General features: G+C 38.3%; 1 protein-coding gene across 10 annotated transcripts in view; it reads right to left on the bottom strand.

The window, feature by feature from the left end:
• The window catches only part of LOC128663865 (phospholipid scramblase 3), a 201994-nt gene that overhangs the window by 17936 nt on the left and 157916 nt on the right, over positions 1-26142 (bottom strand). For 8 of the 10 annotated variants that reach the window (XM_053718416.1, XM_053718414.1, XM_053718417.1 and 5 more), the window contains one exon: positions 11053-11231. The exons of the other annotated variants lie outside the window; for them this stretch is intronic. In XM_053718416.1, coding sequence (XP_053574391.1) covers positions 11053-11231 — 179 coding nt within the window. The remainder of the gene's footprint in view (positions 1-11052; positions 11232-26142) is intronic. 10 annotated transcript variants of the gene reach the window in all.

Below are 26142 nucleotides of genomic sequence, written 5' to 3'. Positions count from 1 at the left end.
GGATAAAAAAAATTGTTGATAAAAACACCCATCGTGCAAACAACATAGCATATTCGCATTAGCAAATGTAAAATATTTACAGTTAATACATAATTAAAATATTTATTAAATATGAATATTGCATATATATGTTTTATCATGTTTTCATCTACTTAATGGCAAAGGGCTCTAATGCACTTACATATATGTCTATATGTGTGTTCATATCTATTTATGTGTTTATATGTGTATATGTGTCTGTTAATACATATACACACATATAAATACATTAATATTTATGTACACACACACATATATATATATATATATATATATATATATATATATATATATATATATATATATATATATACACACACATACAAATAAATATTTAGCAATGTATCTGTATGTATCGCAATGTTAAAGTACTTTGGCGGCTTTTTTTCCCTAACACTCGAGTTCTCATATTTTTGATCTCTTATAACTTTTGTGTGGCTAACACTGGCACTGATGGTGTTTCGGGACTACGTTTACAATGATGTTCAGCTAGACTACAGAGGGCCTAAGTATCATGGGAAATGTAGTTTCAAAACATCTGGGGTGCTAAGGTTGGCCATCACTGATTTAACCCCTTAGTGACCAGACCATTTTTAAATGTTCTTACCATTAGAGACCAGAGCTATTTTTACATTTCTGCAGTGTTTATGTTCAGCTGTAATTTTCCTCTTACTCATTTACTGTACCCACACATATTATATACAGTTTTTCTCGCCATTAAATGGACTTTCTAAAGATATAATTATTTTGATCATATCATATAATTTACTTTTTTTTTTTTTTAATAAAATTATGATGAAAAAAAAACACACTTTTTCTAACTTTGACCCCCAAAATCTCTTACACATCTACAACCACCAAAAAACTCCTATGCTAAATAGTTTCTAAATTTTGTCCTAAGTTTAGAAATACCCAATGTTTACATGTTCTTTGCTTTTTTGCAAGTTGTAGGGCAATAAGTACAAGTAGTACTTTACTATTTCCAAACCATTTTTTTTTTTCAAAATTAGCAATAGTTACATTGTAACACTGATATCTGTCAGGAATCCCTGAATAACCCTTCACATGTATGTATATGTTTTTTTAGAAGACAACCCAAAGTTTTGATCTAAGCCCATTTTAGTATATTTCATGCCACCATTTCACCGCCAAATGCAATCAAATAAAAAAAATCACTTTTTAGGTTTCTCACTGAAATTATTTACAAACAGTTTGTGCAATTATGACACAAATGGTTGTAAATGCTTCTCTGGGATCCCCTTTGTTTAGAAATAGCAGACAAATATGGCTTTGGCATTGCTTTTTGGTAATTAGAAGGCCGCTAAATGCTGCTGCGCACCACACTTGTATTATGCCCAGCAGTGAAGGGGTTAATTAGGTAGCTTGTAGGGTTAATTTTAGCTTTAGTGTAGAGATCAGCCTCCCACCTGACACATCCCACCCCCTGATCCCTCCCTGACCCCTCTCAAACAGCTATCTTCCCTCCTCCACCTTACAATTGTCACTGCCATCTTAAGTACTGGCAGAAAAATCTGCCAGTACTAAAATAAAAGGCATTTTTTTAATGTTTATTCTGCAGTGTTATATCCCCCCTTAGCCCCTAACCTCCCTGACCCCCCCAAACAGCTCTCTAACCCTCCCCCTCTACTTATATGCCACCATAAGGGGTACTGGCAGCTGTCTGCCAGTACCCAGTTTGCTGGCAAAATTGTGTTGTTTTTTTTTTAGCTGAAACATAATTTTTCTGTAGTGTAGCTGCCCCCTCCTCAATTCCCTACCCTCCTCCCAGATCCCTTTCCCTTTCAAAATGTATTCCCCCTCCCTCTCCCTCCTTCCCATACATTTCTTCTAATATAAATGTAGCGTGCACGCGCGTATGTGCCCCCACAAATACGTGCGCATGCCCCCTCGCGCACTCCTGCACAATTGTGCGCACTTGAGGGACACAGTAACTGGAAATCGACCAGCAATGGGCCACCCACCCGCCTCCCTGCTATGGCTCCCACCCACCAATGATCGGCACCATCGCTGGCTGATGCAGAGATGGCCACAGAGTGAGCCCTCTCACTGCAATACCTTGAAAATGGCTGGAAGCGATCACGTTCGCTTCCACCACTTGAAACTCCAGAGGGCATGTCCTTGGTCCTTAACTGACACTTTTTATAGGACGTGCCTGACATAATCTGTTTTGATAATAATTGCGATTAGTGGTTGGGGAGATATATCCCTTAAACGTCAATAAATTTGACTATATGCTTTGATGTAAATCCTGGTTTGTTGCAGTTTTTTGGAATTCTATTATACACAAGCAGACTAACTAGGTGGTTGACCTCAGGAGGGCGGATTCATAATGGGACTTTGCTTTTATATATATATATATATATATATATATATATATATATATATATATATATATATATATATATATATATATATATATATATATATACAAAACTATGCAACAACAATTTCTGAATAGATTGAAATTGCTAAGAATCTCAAAACACACTGAAAAGTCATAGCAAAGCACTTTGTACACATTTTCTGATGGATTGGAATAGACCAGGTACTTGGGGCTGTCAAATTGTGGAAAGTAAAACCAAAACTGACATTTAATTTTATTTATTTTATTTTTTTTGAAAAATATACCTTTTATTTTTCTACAAAGGTTTGTGCTGTTTGAGGAGTGTTTTGTAACTGGAGTGTTATGAGTGATGGAGAAAAAAAATGAGTACATTTTTTAATCAGAAAATATATGTGTAGTTGCGTACCTGCAATTTATCTTATGCACCTGAGAGACATCTACATTCTCTAGATGTGTGTTTGTGTCTGTATAGAAGAATATGTATTTGCATTTGGATTCCACTAGAAGTGCGTTTGCAGGTCTGGATCTCATTTAGCGCTGCAGAACCTGTTGGCGCTCTACAAATAACTAATAATAATTGGAAATGTGTGTCTATGTATAAGAATCTCACTAGGGGCCAAATAACTTACAATTCGCTGGCGTGGTGTGAAATATCATATCGAGCCTCACACTGCATGGTAGACCTCACTCAATTTGCAAAAAAAAAAAAAAACGGGGGCTGAACCTAAAAGTGCAGTGATTAGCTCCCTCCCTCCTTCAGAACGCAATGAAGCATTCTGGAGTGCCGAACCTCACTGGGGAGGGTGACTGTGACAGGCAGCACCCACATTTTCTTATTTTCTGTATGTTTTTAAATTTGTATTTTGAAACTACATTAAAGGAAGATGAAATTCTATTTTTTTTTTTCTTTCATGATTCGATAGAGCATAACATTTAAAAGAATATCCAATTTACTTCTATTGTCAAAGTTACTTTATTTTCTCTGTATCCTTTGTTGAAAAAGCAGATAGGTAGGCTCAGGAGCACGTACATGTTTGCAGCACTAAATGGCAGCAATTTATAAATTATGCAAACACTGCTGCCACCTAGTGATTAAAAGTAACTGTTGCTACGTGGTGTTTCCTATACACACAACCTACCAACCTAGATATTCTCTTCAACAAAGAATACAATGACAACAAAGTTATCTTTATAACAAAAATAAATTGTAAAGCTTTTTAAAAAAAGAATTGTATGCTTTACATGAATCATGAAAGAACAATTTTGTTTCATGTCCCTTTAAATTTGTGTTTTGGTAGATTCCAACAACTAAAGAAACATCTGCAAGTGTATGAGTTGTGATGAGACTGTGAAATGTTATGAATAATTATTACGATTTCATCATACCCTTTTCACAGTAGATCTTGATATGCTTAGGAGTGTGTATGTGTCTTGGGCACTATTTGCTTTGCTTTAAACACTGCTGCCATATAGTGCTCAGACTCATGAACACTCCTGAGCCTACCTACATATACTCTTCAACAAAGGAAACCAAGAAATAGAACAAAGTAAATTTGTTATCAGAAGTAAATGGAAAGTTTTTTTTCCCTTTAATAGCATGCTCAATCAAAATCATGAAAGTTTAACTTTATCCTTTGGGGGGTAGTTATCAAGCCGTCTACTTTTCTGGCTTCGCCGGCCCAATACGTCCGCCTAAGCTCGCCTACCTTCGCCGCCGCGGACCTTGAATACGTTCGCCTAAGTTATCAAATAAAGCTGTCAAAAAGCCGCAGGGCGATGAGCAGCGGACTGTGACAGTTATCACTAATCCGATCTCGCTGCCCTTCGGCTTTTTCCCAGCTTTATTGCTAGCCTGTCACTAAGCACTCACACTAAACTGCACTGTTCTACCCCCTATACCGGCGCCCCCAGAGCCCCCCGCAACTAAATAAAGTTACTAACCCCTAAACCGCCGCTCCTAGACCCCGCCGCAACTCTTATAAATGTATTAACCCCTAAACCGCCGCTCCCGGACACCGCTGCCACCTACAGTATACCTAGTAACCCCTATCCTGCCCCCCCTACACCGTCGCCCTCTATTATAAAATTATTAACCCCTATCCTGCTGATCCCGCACCTCTCCGCAACTAAATAAATAGTTTAACCCCTAAACCGCCGCTCCATGAACCCGCCGCAACCTATATTAAACCTATTAACCCCTATCCTGCCCCCCCTACACCGTCGCCACCTATAATAAATTTATTAACCCCTATCCTGCCCCCCACTACGCCGCCGCCACTGTAATAAAGATATTAACCCCTAAACCTAAGTCTAACCCTAACGCCCCCCTAACTTAAATATTAATTAAATAAATCTAAATAAATTAACTCTTATTAACTAAATGAATCCTATTTAAAACTAAATACTTACCTTTAAAATAAACCCTAATATAGCTACAATATAAATAAGAATTATATTCTAGCTATCTTAGGATTTATATTTATTTGACAGGTAACTTTCAATTTATTTTAACCATGTACAATAACTATTAAATAGTTATTAACTATTTAATAGCTTACCTAGCTAAAATAAAGAGAAATGTACCTGTGAAATAAATCCTAACCTAAGTTACAATTACACCTAACACTACACTATACTTTAATAAATTATTACTATTTAAAAATAAATACTTACCTGTAAAATAAACCCTAAGATAGCTACAATATAATTAATCATTATATTATAGCTATCTTAGGATTTATATTTATTCTACAGGTAACTTTGTATTTATTTTAGCTAGTTAGAATAGTTATTAAATAGTTATTAACTATTTAATAACTACCTAGCTAAAAGAAATACAAAATTACCTGTAAAATAAATCCTAACCAAAGTTACAATTAAACCTAATACTACACTATCATTAAATTAACTAAATAAACTACCTACAAATAACTACAATTAAATACAATTACATAAACTAACTAAAGTACAAAAAATAAAAAAAGCTAAGTTACAAAAAATAAAAAAATAAGTTACAAACACGTTAAAAATATTACAACAATTTTAAGCTACTTACACCTAATCTAAGCCCCCTAATAAAATAACAAACCCCCCAAAATAAGAAAAATCCCTACCCTATTCTAAATTAAATAAATTTCAAAGCTCTTTTACCTTACCAGCCCTTAAAAGGGCCATTTGTGGGGGCATGCCCCAAAAAGTTCAGCTCTTTTGCCTGTAAAAGAAAAATACAACCCCCCCCAACATTAAAACCCACCACCCACATACCCCTAATCTAACCCAAACCCCCCTTACAAAAACCTAACACTAATCCCCTGAAGATCATCCTACCTTGAGTCGTCTTCACTCAGCCGAGCCACCGATGGAACTGAAGAGGACGTCCGGAGCGGAAGAAGTTAATCCTCCAAGCGGCGCTGAAGAAATCTTCCATCTGATGAAGTCATCATCCAGGCGGCGCTGAAGAAGTCTTTGATCCGGCCGATGTCATCTTCCAAGAGGCGCTGAAGATGTCTTCTATCCGGGCGAAGTCATCTTCCAAGCCGGGTCTTGAATCTTCCTTCCGCCGACGCGGAACCACCTTCTTCACCGACGGACTACGACGAATGACGGCTCCTTTAAGGGACGTCATCCAAGATGGTGTCCCCTCAATTCCGATTGGCTGATAGGATTCTATCAGCCAATCGGAATTAAGGTAGGAAAAATCTGATTGGCTGATGGAATCAGCCAATCAGATTGAGCTCGCATTCTATTGGCTGTTCCGATCAGCCAATAGAATGCGAGCTCAATCTGATTGGCTGATTGGATCAGCCAATCGGATTGAACTTGAATCTGATTGGCTGATTCCATCAGCCAATCAGATTTTCCTACCTTAATTCCGATTGGCTGATAGAATCCTATCAGCCAATCGGAATTGAGGGGACGCCATCTTGGATGACGTCCCTTAAAGGAGCCGTCATTCGTCGTAGTCCGTCGGTGAAGAAGGTGGTTCCGCGTCGGCGGAAGGAAGATTCAAGACCCGGCTTGGAAGATGACATCGCCCGGATAGAAGACCTCTTCAGCGCCTCTTGGAAGATGACATCGGCCGGATCAAAGACTTCTTCAGCGCCGCCTGGATGATGACTTCATCGGATGGAAGATTTCTTCAGCGCCGCTTGGAGGATTAACTTCTTCCGCTCCGGATGTCCTCTTCAGTTCCATCGGTGGCTCGGCTGAGTGAAGACGACTCAAGGTAGGATGATCTTCAGGGGATTAGTGTTAGGTTTTTGTAAGGGGGGTTTGGGTTAGATTAGGGGTATGTGGGTGGTGGGTTTTAATGTTGGGGGGGTTGTATTTTTCTTTTACAGGCAAAAGAGCTGAACTTTTTGGGGCATGCCCCCACAAATGGCCCTTTTAAGGGCTGGTAAGGTAAAAGAGCTTTGAAATTTATTTAATTTAGAATAGGGTAGGGATTTTTCTTATTTTGGGGGGTTTGTTATTTTATTAGGGGGCTTAGATTAGGTGTAAATAGCTTAAAATTGTTGTAATATTTTTAACGTGTTTGTAACTTATTTTTTTATTTTTTGTAACTTAGCTTTTTTTATTTTTTGTACTTTAGATAGTTTATGTAATTGTATTTAATTGTAGTTATTTGTAGGTAGTTTATTTAGTTAATTTAATGATAGTGTAGTATTAGGTTTAATTGTAACTTAGGTTAGGATTTATTTTACAGGTAATTTTGTATTTCTTTTAGCTAGGTAGTTATTAAATAGTTAATAACTATTTAATAACTATTCTAACTAGCTAAAATAAATACAAAGTTACCTGTAAAATAAATATAAATCCTAAGATAGCTATAATATAATTATTAACCCCTTAATGACCACAGCACTTTTCCATTTTCTGTCCGTTTGGGACCAAGGCTATTTTTACATTTTTGTGGTGTTTGTGTTTAGCTGTAATTTTCCTCTTACTCATTTACTGTACCCACACATATTATATACCGTTTTTCTTGCCATTAAATGGACTTTCAAAATATACCATTATTTTCATCATATCTTATAATTTACTATAAAAAATATTATAAAATATGAGGAAAAAATGGAAAAAAAACACACTTTTTCTAACTTTGACCCCCAAAATCTGTTACACATCTACAACCACCAAAAAACACCCATGCTAAATAGTTTCTAAATTTTGTCCTGAGTTTAGAAATACCCAATGTTTACATGTTCTTTACTTTTTTTGCAAGTTATAGGGCTATAAGTACAAGTAGCACTTTGCCATTTCCAAACCACTTTTTTTCAAAATTAGCGCTAGTTACATTGGGACACTAATATCTTTCAGGAATCTCTGAATATCCATTGACATGTATATATTTTTTTTTAGAAGACATCCCAAAGTATTGATCTAGGCCCATTTTGGTATATTTCATGGCACCATTTCACCGCCGAATGCGATCAAATAAAAAAATTATTTTACTTTTTCACAAATTTTTTCACAAACTTTAGGTTTCTCACTGAAATTATTTACAAACAACTCATGAAATTATGGAATAAATGGTTGTAAATGCTTCTCTGGGATCCCCTTTGTTCATAAATAGCAGACATATATGGCTTTGGCTTTGCTTTTTGGTAATTAGAAGGCTGCTAAATGCCACTGCGCACCAACCGTGTATTATGCCCAGCAGTGAATGGGTTAATTAGGGAGCATGTAGGGAGCTTCTAGGGTTAATTTTAGCTCTAGTGTAGTGTAGTAGACAACCCCAAGTATTGATCTAGGCCCATTTTGGTATATTTCATGCCACCATTTCACCGCCAAAAGCAATCAAATAAAAAAAAATTGTTCACTTTTTCAAACTTTAGGTTTTTCACTAAAATTATTTACAAACAGCTTGTGCAATTATGGCACAAATGGTTTTAAATGCTTCTCTGGGATCCCCTTTGTTCATAAATAGCAGACATATATGGCTTTGGCGTTGCTTTTTGGTAATTATAAGGCCGCTAAATGCTGCTGCGCATCACATGTGTATTATGGCCAGCAGTGAAGGGGTTAATTAGGTAGTTTGTAGGGAGCTTGCAGGGTTAATTTTAGCTTTAGTGTAGAGATCAGACTCCCACCTGACACATCCCACCCCCTGATCCCTCCCAAACAGCACTCTTCCCTCCCCCACCCCACAATTGTCCCCGCCATCTTAAGTACTGGCAGAAAGTCTGCCAGTACTAAAATAAAAGGTATAAAAAAAAAAAAAAAATTTTTTTTTAAGCATATTTACATATGCTGCTATGTAGGGTCCCCCCTTAGCCCCCAACCTCCCTGATCCCCCCAAAATAGCTCCCTAACCCTCCCCCTCTGCCTTATTGGGGCCATCTTGGGTACTGGCAGCTGTCTGCCAGTACCCAGTTTGCAAATAAAAATGTTTTATTTTTTATGTTTTACTTTTTGTTTCTGTAGTGTAGCTTCCCCCCCACAGTCCAATACCCCACCAGCCAAACCGATCACCAAAAAAAACCATATTAACCCCTTTGATCCCCACTTCTAACATAAACATTTTCTGTAGGTAGTGGTTCCCACCCGCTCCCTCCCCGTGCACGCGCCCGCCCGGCCTCCCCGTGCACGCGCGCGCGTCCGTGCGCGTCCCCCCGGTCGTCCCCGCCCCCGATCCCGCCCCCCCTCCGCATCACAAAGGCCATCGATGGCCGCCACCCACCTCCCATACCGGCTCCCACCCACCACCGAACGTAGCCGTTAATGTCCGGTGCAGAGAGGGCCACAGAGTGGCTCTCTCTGCACCGGATGGCTACAAATGGTTATTGCAGGATGCCTCGATATCGAGGCATCACTGCAATAACCGGAAAGCAGCTGGAAGCGAGCAGGATCGCTTCCAGCTGCTTTCCAAACCGAGGACGTGCAGGGTACGTCCTCAGGCGTTAACTGCCTTTTTTTTGAGGACGTACCCTGCACGTCCTCGGTCATTAAGGGGTTAATTATATTGTAGCTATATTAGGGTTTATTTTAAAGGTAAGTATTTAGTTTTAAATAGGATTCATTTAGTTAATAAGAGTTAATTTATTTAGATTTATTTAATTAATTATTTAAGTTAGGGGGGGCGTTAGGGTTAGGGTTAGACTTAGGTTTAGGGGTTAATAATTTTATTACAGTGGCGGCGGCGTAGTGGGGGGCAGGATAGGGGTTAATAAATTTATTATAGGTGGCAACGGTGTAGGGGGGGCAGGATAGGGGTTAATACATTTAATATAGGTTGCGGCGGGTTCAGGGAGCGGCGGTTTAGGGGTTAATACATTTATTATAGTTGCGGTGGGCTCCGGGAGCGGCGGTTTAGGGGGTAATAACTTTATTTAGTTGCGGCGGTGTAGGGGGGGGTCAGATTAGCGGTGTTTAGACTCGGGGTACATGTTAGGGTGTTAGGTGTAGACAGCTCCCATAGGAATCAATGGGATGTCTGTCAGCAGCGAACTTGTACTTTCGCTATGGTCAGACTCCCATTGATTCCTATGGGATCCGCCGCCTCCAGGCTGGCGCTTTGAAAACCAGGTACGCTGGGCCGTAAAAGTGCCGAGCGTACCTGCTAGTTTTTTGATAACTAGCAAAAGTAGTGAGAATGTGCCGCACTTGTGTGCGGAACATCTGGAGTGACGTAAGAATCGATCTGTGTCGGACTGAGTCCGGCGGATCGAAGTTTACGTCACAAAATTCTACTTTTGCCGGTCTCGAGCCTTTGATAACTAAGGCGAATCAGCCTCGCCACAAATACGCTGCGGAATTCCAGCGTATTTGAGGTTGACGGCTTGATAACTAGGCCCCTTTATGTCCATTTAAAGGGACATTAAACACTAAATACATGCTAGATAAAAAGATGCATTTAATGAAAAGATTAGTCTGAGAATAACATGAAGATATATTTTTAAAGTTTCATTAGCTGTTTAAATATTGACAAAATAAGTGTAAAGTTTTAGGGGTAGATTTAGCATAGTGCGAGCTGACATTATACGATGTAGTGTATCATGTCCGCTGCACATCGATAAATGCCGACAGCATACGCTCTCGGCATTTATCATTGCACCAGCAGTGCTTGCAGGGGGTGTCAATCAGCCTGATCGTATTCGATCGGGTTGATTTCTGTCCGCGACCTCAGCGCAGGCGGACAAGTCTTTAGACCGCTGCTTCATAACTTCTGTTTCTGGCTTGCACGGAAACAGGGGCAAAGTCGGCCCCTTAGTGTCTATAAAACAATGGGAGCTGCCATGCTGCAACTTAGGTTACCTTTTCTGCTATGGTCAATTAGGGACAGTTATAAATAGGTCACTAGAGTGTGCAGCCAATGGCTGTGTGAAATATAACAGTGTTCTGCATTTCCATTCATAACAGGAAGCGAAAAGCTTACAATTTCAGAATTGAATTACAGGAGTAGAGGACAATTAAATAATGAAAGTATATTGCAGAGTGTGTGTATATATATATATATATATATATATACAGTATATACAGTATATACAGTATATATATATATACACACACACACAATTTATCAGTTTATAATACCATCTCAAAGAGTTTAATGTCCCTTTAAGGTCATGAAGTATTCTTTGCAAGTCTTTCACCTGCTCATTGAATTCCATTGTTTTCTCCTATAATTTATTACTTCCATTTGTTACCTGTATCCCCCAGCATGAGTTGGGCAGAAGAAGATTCATAACATTATAACCCTGAAGATTTTGGACTTGCAGGTTAAACCGTGGTCCACAGCACTCTATTTCCTGCTCTGCACGGTAAATCAGACATCCATCAGAGGTGAATACATCATAGGTACATCTGGTTTGGAATGCACTTTGCCCTATTAAGGTGGTACAATAAAGTAATTCAGAGACCTGATTAATGAGTATGCCTTTAGGAAGATCACAGGAAAACCATTAAACAATTACATTTATCCAGTTAGAGGAAGACTCAGGAAAACAAAAAGCATACACTTTGGTGAAGTAATCAGTAAGACTCTAGTGTGCTGACACATTTTATTATTGCACTAATGCTTGCATATAACTATTTGTTTAACCCCGGCAAAGGAATAAAACACATAAATATGGCTCGATTTATCAAGCGACGACGGATAGAGGTGTATATATTCGCCCCTGTCCGCCCCAGCTCGCCTCTGGCGGGCAGCAATCAGTTAATAGAATTCAGCATTGCACACGAACGCTATTTTGCTTTTGCGTGCAACACTGCCTCCTGCCTGCTCACAGCCAATCACACGCGGGCAGAAGCTGTCAATCTCCCCAGTCGGACGAGACCAGGGAGGTTGAAATTCTTCACCTAAGAGGTGGAGAAGAGGGTAGAAAGCAGTGGTCTGTTGATCACTGCTTGATAAATCCTGACTGCAGGTTCTCATGTGAGAATCTGCATTGGAAGCGGAGAAGGAGGCTTGATAAATCTTAAGACCTTAAAGTCAGCTCCACTGCAGCAATGCACTACTGGAAGCTAACTCAACACACCTGGTAAGCAAATGAGAAGAGGCATATGTGCATAGCCACCAATCACCAACAAGCTCCCATTAGTGCATTGCGGCTCCTGAGCCTACCTAGGAATGCCTTTCAACAAAGCATGCTAAGAGAACAAAGTACATTTGATAATAAAAGTGATTTTAAAAAATCCCTTAGTGTTCCTTAAAATATCACGGTGTAGCTGACCTATACAAGTTTAATTTGCCTGAGGAAAAAGCGCGTTCAGCGCTTAGAAACGCGTAGCATTGTTTTTAACACAGGTTCATTGTCTGATCTGTGTTTTTTTAAAACCACTTGTTTTTATTAAATCTGTTATATCCACTTTTTACTGGAGTCTTCTGTTTTTCGGTCCTGAAGTTCATCCACAGCTTACTTGGAGTTCATCTCCCACTGCAGCAGCACTACCCTGGTTTAAATGTGCACTAGGTCACCATAATATACCTAGTATGCTCCATTTGCACTAAAGTGTGCAATACAATTTGTGAGTATTCCCTTGTTACTAAGTTGATACTCAATATATCTTCATAACTGATTTGCACTAGGGGTCGCCCTCTTTTGTTCCACATCTTTTCCTACTACAAGTTTAATTTTGGCTTTTAATTCCTTTTAAATAACATCATAGCAAAACAAAATAATAGTAATTCCCATATGTCTTAAATATAGGGTTGCCAACTTTTTTGAAGAAAATAGGGGAGACTACGGAATCAACAAGTTCTTCTAAGGAAATAGACGTTATACAGAAGTTACTGAAAAAAAACCCAACAACTTTATTTTACAATTTGATACAGTTTCACACAGTCTAGTGATGGTAAACTCTCCCCTTTTTAATAACAGATCCAGAATGTTAGTGATATTTTATATGAAGTTTAATTCATCAGATGTAATGAAGATGCTCTATAACTTGCTTTTTAATATAGATATGAAATTCATATACTGCAGTGCTCTGCTGCCCCCTTCAAAAGTAAATTTTTCTGTGAGCTAATGGTTTGAATTGTTGTCCAATCAGCAATCTTCCTATATGGTACTTTTGTTGTAGCTAAAGCGCTTATTGGAGAACAATTCATACCTTTAGCGCACAGAAAAATTGACTTTTGATGTGGGCGGCAGAGCACGGGATATATGAATTTCGTATCTACTGTATATTAAAAAGTAAGTTACAGCACAACTTTATTACAACTGATGAATTAGATATATAACGCAACCTAGTATAACTCCTGTTGGGTTAAGTGTATGTGCTATAGCCAGCAGCAGTAAAATAATGCTAAAACCCGAAATTAGTTCTATTAGGATGTGTTATGTATTTATTTCATAAAAAATATTTAAAAATATTATTACTAAAAAAAAAAAATACTATAGAGATTCTTAAAACGTATATTAAATTATTATAATATTTAATTATATGTTATAATAATTAAAAACATATTAACAATTCTAAATAATATTTTTTCAATATTTTATATAAAATATATACATAACGCACCATAATATAATTACTATGGTTTAACGCACATGAATAATTATTATACTCCTGTTGGCTTTAGTGTTCATGAGGATCTTATGTAAGTTGTTATGTAAGTTGTTCATGTGTACTAAGCTGATAGGAGGCTAGAATGAGGAAAGAAATTGGCTCTAATAAAGCATAGGTGCAGAGACCCCACAATTGGAGAGGCATAATTTGGCCTGGATTATTAGAAATAGACTATGGGAGCAAATCGGAGAGGCTTTCATAAGAGTGACAATCACCAACACACCATAGAAAGTATTAAGCACCGGTGCCGAGACTGCCGGCAGGTGGTGAAAGAGAAAATGAAACAAACCCAAAGAAAAAAGGAAAGGCGCCTCCTAGTGTAGAAATCCCACAATGAGCCTCCACCATATGATACCATGATTATTTTATATTCACAAAATTGGAAGAACCAAATTGTGCTAAGTGTAGTCTGATGAGAGATCACAGTGCCTTAGCTCACCGACAACCCGTCTCTCCTCCTGGTAGAAAGTACACTGCTAACTTTTGTTCTGAATTTATGGTTATCAACTGACTCCAAACAGTGTGTAAGCTAAAATCACTCTAATACAACTTTAAAAACAGATAAAAAAACAAGTGTGTCATTTAAGCTTAGTACACACACATGTTCTACGTGTTTTTCAGCGTCACTACGCCGTTTCTTCACACTTAACATGCTACATTGCTGGAGTCCTGTTTATAGCAACCAATCTCACTCTAAATTGATTGATATCTTTCATTGGATGTGTCTACAATGTTCTCCAACTGAGATAGACAAACTGTGAGATCATGAATATATACAATACCAAAAATTAAATAATATGAGCTCACTTAATTCTCTTATATAATAAAGTGGTAATCATTCAAATCACTCATCATAACACAATTGTATAAATAAAGTAACTGATCGTTACCTTTATGACTCACATGTTATGGTGTATGTGGGCTTAACTGGAATTTCTCATACTGATGTTATATGCTACGCCCACTAATGGCATCATATGCTACACCCACTATGAACTCATATTGACTGATATTCCCCATACTAAAGTTATACGCTACGCCCACTGTTAATGACATAAGCTATGCCCACTATGACTCCAGCTGCTCATATGGGTATACTATATTGACTGCCCTCCACGCGTCTGAACAACTAATTAAATGCAAAAAGTAAACACTGAGCTTTCTCTCACCCCCTAATTTGCATCACTGAGGTGGGTGGGTTTCATCTCATCACAATAAAGATTCTAAATACCCCAAATATTTACAGTTGCACCATGGGCAATTAAGAAAAAAAAAGAGTAATTCCTTTCACTGTTACTAAATAACTGTAGTTATATGTATTACTGATTCGTATGACAACTGATAATAAAGTGAGACATACTCCACATATTAATAGTTGTATACCGATCAGAAATGCTTAGAATTTGCTGGCTCACATCTATTTTATACATCAAAAAATATAAGTGACCACACTACCTATTCAGATATATCCACAACACAGTGTGTAGGGTACGCTGTAAGTCTCACTATGCTGATGTATATCTATTCATTTTTACAAATAATAATATAAACTCCTATTAGTGATATAATACCCTAACGTGTCTTTAAAAAAAATACATAAATTAATGTGATGTCTCCTTATGTTTGTGTTTGCAGCTAACGATGATTGGGATGGATATCATGGAAGGAGCAGCTGCCCCCACCACTTATGAACTTATATAAAGGAGGATTTGTTTTTCAAAGAATGGATAAGAACTCATAGACGTTATTTGTATACTTACATTACCCTTTGGATTTAAAGCAATAGTTTAGTAAAAATTAAACTTTCATGATTCAGATAGATCATGTTAAGCAACTTTGTAATTTACTCCTATTATCAAATTTTCTTTGTTCTCTTGCTATCTATATTTGAAAATGCAAGAATGTAAGCATTGGAGCCAGACCATTTTTGGTTCAGAACCTGGGTAGCACTTTCTGATTGGTGTCTTAATGTAGCCACCAATCAGCAAGCGCTAACCAGGTGCTGAACCAAAAATGGTCTGGCTACTAAGCATAAATTCAAATAAAGACAACAAGAGAACAAAGAAGAATTGAATATAGGAGTAAATTAGAAAGTTGCTTAAAATTGCATGCGCTATCTGAATCATGAACATTTCATTTTGACTAGACTATTCTTTTATGGTGATAGCTGCACATTTAATTGTTTTTGCTATTCTAAATATACATAATGATTTAGGCACCCTCTAATATCTGTTGATCAGATTTATTGTATACTAAAGAGTGAAATGAAATTGGAGGAAGAGTGGGCAAGTCAACCCGGAGGGCAATGCATAGTCTATAGTGGTTGGGAGGAGATGCTGAGAGATAGAATCCCTACAGCAGCAGCGCCCAAGATCCTATGAGGAGGAGATATGGCTGGTGCATCTTCTAAAAGGCAGTCATGTAAGTATAAAATGTCTTGTGTTTGTATAATTATTTTTTTTTAAACTGCTTTAAAGGGATTTTTTATTTAAAAAAGTTATAAGTAGGCAAATGAAAGAAAGGCAATTACATAAATAGTATAGCACAAAGTCACAGTCCCGGTGTAAGCAAAGGCAGGGAGAGAGAATATTGGTTAAAAAGTAAATTTATTGCACTTGCATTAAAATAGTTACAAAGGCACAGGAAACGAGGCAGGAAACGCGTCAGCCGAGGACTCTGACAGTTTGCTGTGCCTTTGTAACTATTTTAATGCAAGTGCAATAAATTTACTTTTTAATCAATATTCTCTCTCCCTGCCTTTCCTTACACCGGGACTGTGACTTTGTGCTATACTGGTTTCGTTCTTGGATTTAAAGGGTTTTGGAGAGCCCTAACAGCACCGGAGTTGGGAGCAGCCGCTTACCTGCGTTACCCAGCAGGTTGATTACTCAGGCGGCAAATCCGTATCCTTACCGACATCACTTTACTTGCATAGCAAGCTACACGCCAATACTGTGAGTACGTGGAAGAGACGTTTCTATTTATCGGTGAGATCAATCTGTGTGGTAAGTCCTTAGTATTCTTACTATTGAAGTGTTCACGTACTTGCATACACTTGGTGTTATCCGCTATAGTGGGATTCCTGTTTGGAGTTGCTTTCACCAAGTGACAATTTACTATATCTACGACTGTACTGTTTGAAGAAACCTTCACAAAAGCTTGTGTGGAACAATTACAAAAATAAACATACCAAAAAGGCATGTTATTGAAAAATTAAAGGGATACTAAACCCACATTTTTTGTTTGTTTTATTATTCAAATAGAACATGTCATTTTAAGCAACTTTCTAATTTACTCCTATTAACAATTTTTCTTTGTTCTCTTGGTATCTTTATTTGAAAAAGCAGGAATGAAATCTTAGGAGCCGGCCTATATTTGGTTCAGCACTCTGGATAGTGCTTGCTGATTGGTGGCTATGCTACCCAGGTGCTCATTCTAAAATGGGACAGCCCCAAATCTTTAATTCATGCTTTTCAAATAAAGATACCAAGAAAACAAAGAAAAATTAAGAATAGGAGAAAATTAGAAAGTTGCTTAAAATTGCATACTCTATCCGAATCATAAAACAAAAATAAAATGGGTTTAGTATCCCTTTAAGTTACAAATTTTTATTTTCCATGATTTATATAGAGAAGATATTAACTTTTTAAAGTAAAAATAATTCCATTTATTCAAATGTAATTAGTTCTATTGTTATGTTAAGTGCCTACCTAACAATGTTGTAATGTAAGGAATCTATGTTTAAAGGGACACTGAACCTAAATTTTTTTCTTTCGTGATTCAGATAGAGCATGGAATTTTAAGCAACTTTCTAATTTACTCCTATTATCAAATTTTCTTCATTCTCTTGCTAGCTTTATTTGAAATGCAAGAATGTAAGTTTAGATGCCGGCCCATTTTTGATGAACAACCTGGGTTGTCCTTGCTGATTGGTGGATACATTCATCCACCAATAAAAAAGCTCTCTCCAGAGTTCGGAACCAAAAAAAAAGCCTAGATGCCTTCTTTTTCAAATAAAGATAGCAAGAGAACAAAGAAAATGTGATAATAGGAGTAAATTAGAAAGTTGTTTAAAATTGCATCCTCTATCTGAATCACGAAAGCAAAAAATTGGGCTCAGTGTCCCTTTAAACAAAGGGTAACAATAGAAAATATTACATATTACAATCATAAGGACACCACTTCTGCTCTTTTGTTGTAGAGGGCTTGGCTAGTTAAAGAAATCATTCTTTTTTGGTTTAAACAGAAACATGTTTGATGATTTTTAAATGAAGATTCTAAGGTACTACTGGTCTCTTTGCAGAAAATGCTGATGATCCGATCAGAAGTGCTAGTTGCACACTTCAGCTGTGTCATTAGTGCTGCAACCGATTACATACAGTATATGAATAGACATCATAATGCAGTGTCATTTAGATTTCTTTATTTTTTGGGATTTTAAACATGTTTAAGTTTTTTATAAATGTATTTATAATAAAGTGAAGATTTTTGTATACTATGAATGAAAATGTATATTGTATTTCTATATTTCATGCAGCATTGCAAGGGCAGGGTGAAGATGTCCTTCATGAGGAGGAACCTCAGGGCAAAGAGGATTGGCCCTCCTATGGAGGATCATTCTTGCAACTCCTGGAGGAAGATTGGGAGCCCACTTTTGGAATACAATATTAGCCACCATCCCCCAACAAGTAGCTAATGTGTCCCCTCTGATTACGGGAGAGGACTACACCCTGTTCATGCTGGGAGAAAATACAGCATGGGCCCTTTCCCCTCAGCCTTTGGACCTCTCCCAACCCGCTTGGCCTTCTCATTATTTTATGCCACCTCCACCACCACCTGCTTCTCTGGTGCTTTATACCCCACCAGTGCTCTATCCCACACCATCCCCTCATGCAACAACACCACCACAGGCTACACCCCACCAGTGCTCTATCCCACACCATCCCCTCATGCAACAACACCACCACAGGCTACACCCCACCAGTTCTCTATCCCACACCATCCCCTCATGCAACAACACCACCACAGGCTACACCCCACCAGCGCTCTATCCCACACCATCCCCTCATGCAACAACACCACCACAGGCTACACCCCACCAGCGCTCTATCCCACACCATCCCCTCATGCAACAACACCACCACAGGCTACACACCACCACAATCTGCACCACAAGGGGAAAGAGGAGGAAAATCTCCAGATCCAGAAGCAGATGGTGAGAGAGCTGCAATCAATGCTACAAAAAGTGAGCAGACAAAACAGCCTGTTGGAAAGACTGGTGGTGTACCTCAAACAACAGAGGGGCACCTCCCCTGATGCACCCCTTTACTAAGCCTGTTGCTTTGGCCCTCCTGCGCCATCTGCCATTTTTGCCTCTAGAGCTAGGCGCCATTCTAGGAGCCAGTCTCCCTCATAACATTCTTCTTAGTACGTTTTTTTTATTAAAAAAAATGTTTTATCTCTCATGCACAAATTATACATCTGGATTCATTACATAAATAAATACTAAAATGTTTGAGATTCACAACTAATATGCAGAATAATTATGGGCTAGATTACAAGTGGAGCGCTAATTAATGAGCGTTAACTAAGGTAGAAGTAAGCTTTTTGAACTTGTATTTTGAGTTGAAAGTAAATTGTTTTTGCTTGCGCGCTAACCCAAAGGGTACAAAAAGCCGAAGTTAGAATATTGCATGCGCGTTCACATATTTCCCCCTAGAAGTTAATGGAGAAAAAAAAGTGGGAAAAAAAACATTCAAATGTTCTTCACATGTTCTATTTATTCATAAATAAATATTTCTATACATATCTGATGGTATTTTGGTACAATATATCACACTGTTTTTCAAACCTGCCCTCAGGCCTCCCCAACCCAGGCCATGTTTTCAGGATTACATAGAAACATAGATATTGACGGCAGATAAGAGCCATAGGCCCAGCAAATCTGCCCGATATTACCTAATAGTATAAACTTATCTAGTTTGTAGGATAGCCTTATGCTTGTCCCAAGCATTTTTAACCCCTTAATGACCGCAGCACTTTTCCATTTTCTGTCCGTTTGGGACCAAGGCTATTTTTACATTTTTGAGGTGTTTGTGTTTAGCTGTAATTTTCCTCTTACTCATTTACTGTACCCACACATATTATATACCGTTTTTATCGCCATTAAATGGACTTTCTAAAGATACCATTATTTTCATCATATCTTATAATTTACTATAAAAAAAATTATAAAATATGAGGAAAAAATGGAAAAAAACACACTTTTTCTAACTTTGACCCCCAAAATCTGTTACACATCTACAACCACCAAAAAACACCCATGCTAAATAGTTTCTAAATTTTGTCCTGAGTTTAGAAATACCCAATGTTTACATGTTCTTTGCTTTTTTTGCAAGTTATAGGGCCATAAATACAAGTAGCACTTTGCTATTTCAAAACCACTTTTTTTCAAAATTAGCGCTAGTTACATTGGAACACTAATATCTTTCAGGAATCCCTGAATATCCATTGACATGTATATATTTTTTTTTAGAAGACATCCCAAAGTATTGATCTAGGCCCATTTTGGTATATTTCATGCCACCATTTCACCGCCAAATGCGATCAAATAAAGAAAATTGTTCACTTTTTCACAATTTTTTTCACAAACTTTAGGTTTCTCACTGAAATTATTTACAAACAACTTATGTAATTATAGCATAAATGGTTGTAAATGCTTCTCTGGGATACCCTTTGTTCAGAAATAGCAGACATATATGGCTTTGGCTTTGCTTTTTGGTAATTAGAAGGCTGCTAAATGCCACTGCGCACAATACGTGTATTATGCCCAGCAGTGAAGGGGTTAATTAGGGAGCATGTAGGGAGCTTCTAGGGTTAATTTTAGCTTTAGTGTAGTGTAGTAGACAACCCCAAGTATTGATCTAGGCCCATTTTGGTATATTTCATGCCACCATTTCACCGCCAAATGCGATCAAATAAAAAAAAACGTTAATTTTTTCACAATTTTAGGTTTCTCACTGAAATTATTTACAAACAGCTTGTGCAATTATGGCACAAATGGTTGTAAATGCTTCTCTGGGATGTCCTTTGTTCAGAAATAGCAGACATATATGACTTTGGCGTTGCTTTTTGGTAATTAGAAAGTCGCTAAATGCTGCTGCGCATCACACGTGTATTATGGCTAGCAGTGAAGGGGTTAATTAGGTAGTTTGTAGGGAGCTTGCAGGGTTAATTTTAGCTTTAGTGTAGATATCAGCCTCCCACCTGACACATCCCACCCCCTGATCCCTCCCAAACAGCTCCCTTCCCTCCCCCACCCCACAATTGTCCCCGCCATCTTAAGTACTGGCAGAAAGTCTGCCAGTACTAAAATAAAAGTTTTTTTTTGTTTTTTTCTAAAAGAAAAAAAAAAGCATATTTACATATGCTGTGTTTAGGATCCCCCCTTAGCCCCCAACCTCCCTGATCCCCCCAAAACAGCTCTCTAAGCCTCCCCCTCTGCCTTATTGGGGGCCATCTTGGGTACTGGCAGCTGTCTGCCAGTACCCAGTTTGCACACAAACAAATGTTTATTTTTTTATTTTTTTTTATTTTTTTTGCAGGGCACCCCACGGTCCCCCACGGACCAACCCCCACCACCTAAATGACTCCTAAGGTTTTTTTTTACATTCTAAGTCCCACTTTTATTTTGTTTTGGGACACATTTTTCTGTAGTGTAGCGGTTCCCACCCGCTCCCTCCCAGTGCACGCGCCCGCCCCCCGCCCCCTCGTGCACGTGCGCGCGCCCGCGCGCGCCCCCGGACTCCCCCGCCCACGATCCCGCCCCCCTCCACATGACCAGGGCCATCGATGGCCGCCACCCACCTCCCACACCGGCTCCCACCCACCAACGATACCGGCCATCGATGTCCGGTGCAGAGAGGGCCACAGAGTGGCTCTCTCTGCATCGGATGGCCGTAGAAGGTTATTGCAGGATGCCTCCATATCGAGGCATCACTGCAATAACCGGAAAGCAGCTGGAAGCGAGCAGGATCGCTTCCAGCTGCTTTCCACACCGAGGACGTGCAGGGTACGTCCTCAGGCGTTAACTGCCTTTTTTCTGAGGACGTACCCTGCACGTCCTCAGTCATTAAGGGGTTAAAGTCTCCCACAGTGTTTGTTGCTACTACCTCTTGAGGAAGTTTATTCCATAAATCAATCACTCTTTCTGTAAAGAAGTGCTTCCTCAAATTACTCATGAATCTACTACCCTTTAGCTTGAGCTCATGACCCCTTGTTCTTGAGTTTTCTATTTTATGTAAAATACCCAAAGCCTAAGTTTTACTAAACCCTTTAATGTACTTGAAAGTTGCTATCATATCACCTCTTTCCCTTCTCTCCTCTAAGCTATACATATTTAGGTTATTGAGCCTATCCTGGTAAGTTTTATTTTTTAGACCATGTACCATTTTGGTAGCCCTCCTTTGCACAGATTCAAGTTTGTTAATATCTTTCTGAAGATATGGCCTCCAGAACTGCACACAATACTCAAGATGAGGCCTAACTAATGATCTATAAAGTGGCATAAGAATCTTACTATTTCTGCTGCAAATACCTCTACCAATACATCCAAGAATTCTGCTAGCCTTACTCGCTGCATTACTACATTGTTTACTAAGTTTTATATAATCTGAAATAATAATTCCCAAGTCCTGTTCCTCATCTGTAACAGTCATTAAAGTGTCATTGAGTCTGTAATTAACATTTGGATTTTTCTTTCCTAAATGCATTATTTTACACTTTGCTGTGTTAAACTTTAGATCCCAGTCATTTGTCCAATCCTCCAATTGTTGTATATCACTTCTCATTTTGTCTACCCCCCCCCCCCTGGAACATCCACTCTGTTACAATTTTTTGTATCATCTGCAAACAGACATACTTTCCCCTGTAGCCCTTTGCTGATATCGCAGATAAATATGTTAAACAAAACAGGCCCTAGAACTGACCCCTGAGGAACACCACTAGTAACAGCCCCCTCTGCTGAATGAACTCCATTTACTAAGACACTTTGTTTTCTGTCCTTAAGCCAGCATTCCACCCAGTTCACAATTTTTTAATCTAGACCAAGGAGATACAGTTTGTGAATTAGTTTATTGTGTGGGACGGTGTCAAATGCTTTGCTGAAATCTAGATATGCTACATCAACTGCTCCACCCTTGTCTAATACTTTTGTTACATAATCAAAGAAGTCAATTAGATTAGCCTGACATGATCTCCCTGAAGTAAAACCATGCTGATTTTGGTCCTCTAAATTGTTTGTCTTTATGTAAGTCATAATTCTTTCTTTTAAGAGGCTTTCCATTAATTTCCCTACTACTGAAGTTAAACTAACTGGCCTGTAGTTGCCAGATTCTTCTCTACTGCCCTTTTTATGAGGAGGTATTACATTTGCTATTCTCCAATCATGTGGGACAGCTCCTGTTAATAATGACTGATTAAACAGATCAGTTAATGGGACAGTTAGCACTGATCAAAGTTCTTTTAAAACCCTGGGATGAATATTATCAGGACCCACTGCCTTTTTAACATTTATTTTTGATAATGCTAACAAAACCTCATCAAGAATATACCTGCTTCTAGCTGATCTAGCAGAATAAATCTTCCAGTCTATATCTGGTAAATTAAAGTCCCCCAGTACTATAACCTTACCCTTCATGGTCATTTTGGTTATTTCTTCTAATAACAGATTGTCCAGTTTTTCATCCTGCAATGGAGGCCTATATACAATCCCTATTCTAAACACATTTTTATCTCCAATTTCCAAAGTCACCACAGTGAGCGGTAGACCCTCTCCTGTCAATGACTATGTCCCAGTCATGCAAATCATTGTACCATGTTTCTGTTATAGCTACTAAATCCAAGTTGTCCCTAGTCATTATTGAAATGAGTTCAGGTAATTTATTTCCTAAGCTGCGAGCATTTGTGCTCATGGCACGAATTACACGATTACCTAGGATGAGAAAAATAACCATGGTTACTAATCAGCTGATTGTTTCACCCGTGCTACAGTTCAGATATCCTCAAAATGTGGGATATTAGGGAGGCCTGAGGGCAGGTTTGAAAACCAGTTATATATATCTATACATATATATATATATATATATATATATATATATATATATACAGTGTGTGTGTATGTATATATATATATATATATATATACACAGTATATATATAATTATATATAGAGGTATAGATATATATACAGATATATTAAGAAATATCTATTTAAAAATACTTAGAACATATTCTACTATATGCAGAACATTGGAATGGGAAATATTTACAGTAAATACACAGTATAATACTTTATTAAATATGAATATTGCATACATATGCTTTTATATGTTTCCAACTACTTAACTGCAAAGGGTTCCAATGCATTTAGTATATACAGGGAGTGCAGAATTATTAGGCAAGTTGTATTTTTGAGGATTAATTTTATTATTGAACAACAACCATGTTCTCAATGAACCCAAAAAACTCATTAATATCAAAGCTGAATATTTTTGGAAGTAGTTTTTAGTTTGTTTTTAGTTTTAGCTATTTTAGTGGGATATCTGTGTGTGCAGGTGACTATTACTGTTCATAATTATTAGGCAACTTAACAAAAAACAAATATATACCCATTTCAATTATTTATTTTTACCAGTGAAACCAATATAACATCTCAACATTCACAAATATACATTTCTGACATTCAAAAACAAAACAAAAACAAATCAGTGACCAATATAGCTACCTTTCTTTGCAAGGACACTCAAAAGCCTGCCATCCATGGATTCTGTCAGTGTTTTGATCTGTTCACCATCAACATTGCGTGCAGCAGCAACCACAGCCTCCCAGACACTGTTCAGAGAGGTGTACTGTTTTCCCTCCTTGTAAATCTCACATTTGATGATGGACCACAGGTTCTCAATGGGGTTCAGATCAGGTGAACAAGGAGGTCATGTCATTAGATTTTATTCTTTTATAGCCTTTCTTGCCAGCCACGCTGTGGAGTACTTGGACGCGTGTGATGGAGCATTGTCCTGCATGAAAATCATGTTTTTCTTGAAGGATGCAGACTTCTTCCTGTACCACTGCTTGAAGAAGGTGTCTTCCAGAAACTGGCAGTAGGACTGCGAGTTGAGCTTGACTCCATCCTCAACCCGAAAAGGCCCCACAAGCTCATCTTTGATGATACCAGCCCAAACCAGTACTCCACCTCCACCTTGCTGGCGTCTGAATCGGACTGGAGCTCTCTGCCCTTTACCAATACAGCCACGGGCCCATCCATCTGGCCCATCAAGACTCACTCTCATCAGTCCATAAAACCTTAGAAAAATCAGTCTTGAGATATTTCTTGGCCCAGTCTTGACGTTTCAGCTTGTGTGTCTTGTTCAGTGGTGGTCGTCTTTCAGCCTTTCTTACCTTGGCCATGTCTCTGAGTATTGCACACCTTGTGCTTTTGGGCACTCCAGTGATGTTGCAGCTCTGAAATATGGCCAAAACTGGTGGCAAGTGGCATCTTGGCAGCTGCACGCTTGACTTTTCTCAGTTCATGGGCAGTTATTTTGCGCCTTGGTTTTTCCACATGCTTCTTGCGACCCTGTTGACTATTTTGAATGAAACGCTTGATTGTTCGATGATCACGCTTCAGAAGCTTTGCAATTTTAAGAGTGCTGCATCCCTCTGCAAGATATCTCACTATTTTTGACTTTTCTGAGCCTGTCAAGTCCTTCTTTTGACCCATTTTGCCAAAGGAAAGGAAGTTGCCTAATAATTATGCACACCTGATATAGGGTGTTGATGTCATTAGACCACACCCCTTCTCATTACAGAGATGCACATCACCTAATATGCTTAATTGGTAGTAGGCTTTCGAGCCTATACAGCTTGGAGTAAGACAACATGCATAAAGAGGATGATGTGGTCAAAATACTCATTTGCCTAATAATTCTGCACTCCCTGTATGTCTAGTCTATATATGTGTACATATGTATTTATATAAATAAAAAGAGAGAAGCACTCAACCTGGGAACAAACAATATCATAATAGCTTGTTCTAGGGCTAGTTACCACCCAAGAAGCAGCCTCTTTTTGCTCAACATGTGCCTTTCATAGAGAAGAACTTTCCTGAAGCATATCAGTCTGATCCTGACTTCACAGTCCAGTCCAGTCCCGAAATACCAGGCAATCCCTCTCTGAACGAGAGAAACAACAAAACCCCAGACGTACTTTCGGTCTATTGTGGGCCTCGTCAGTGAGGTGCAGCCATATCCCTCTAGGCACACTGAGCAACGGGTCCATGTTTGGCTTCCCGCATCACACTTAGGGAGACTTCCCTAAGTGTCATAATTTGCATAAATAAAAAGAGAGAAGCGCTCAACCTGGGAACAAACAATAGCATAATAGCTACAGTGTGTGTATATATGTATATATATATATATATATATATATATATGTATAGATATTTACAGATATATTAAGAAATATCTATTTAAAAATACTTAGAACATATTCTGCTATATGCAGAACATTGGAATGGGAAATATTTACAGCAAATACACAGTATAATGCTTTATTAAATATGAATATTGCATAAATATGCTTTTACATGCTTTCAACTACTTAACTGCAAAGGGTTCCAATGCATTTAGTATATATGTCAAGTCTATATATGTGTACATATGTATTTA

The sequence above is a fragment of the Bombina bombina genome, chromosome 6, assembly GCF_027579735.1.
Source record: "Bombina bombina isolate aBomBom1 chromosome 6, aBomBom1.pri, whole genome shotgun sequence".
NCBI lineage: Eukaryota > Metazoa > Chordata > Amphibia > Anura > Bombinatoridae > Bombina > Bombina bombina.
The sequence above is the reverse complement of the archived record's forward strand: the minus strand, read 5'-3'. Positions and strand labels throughout refer to the sequence as shown.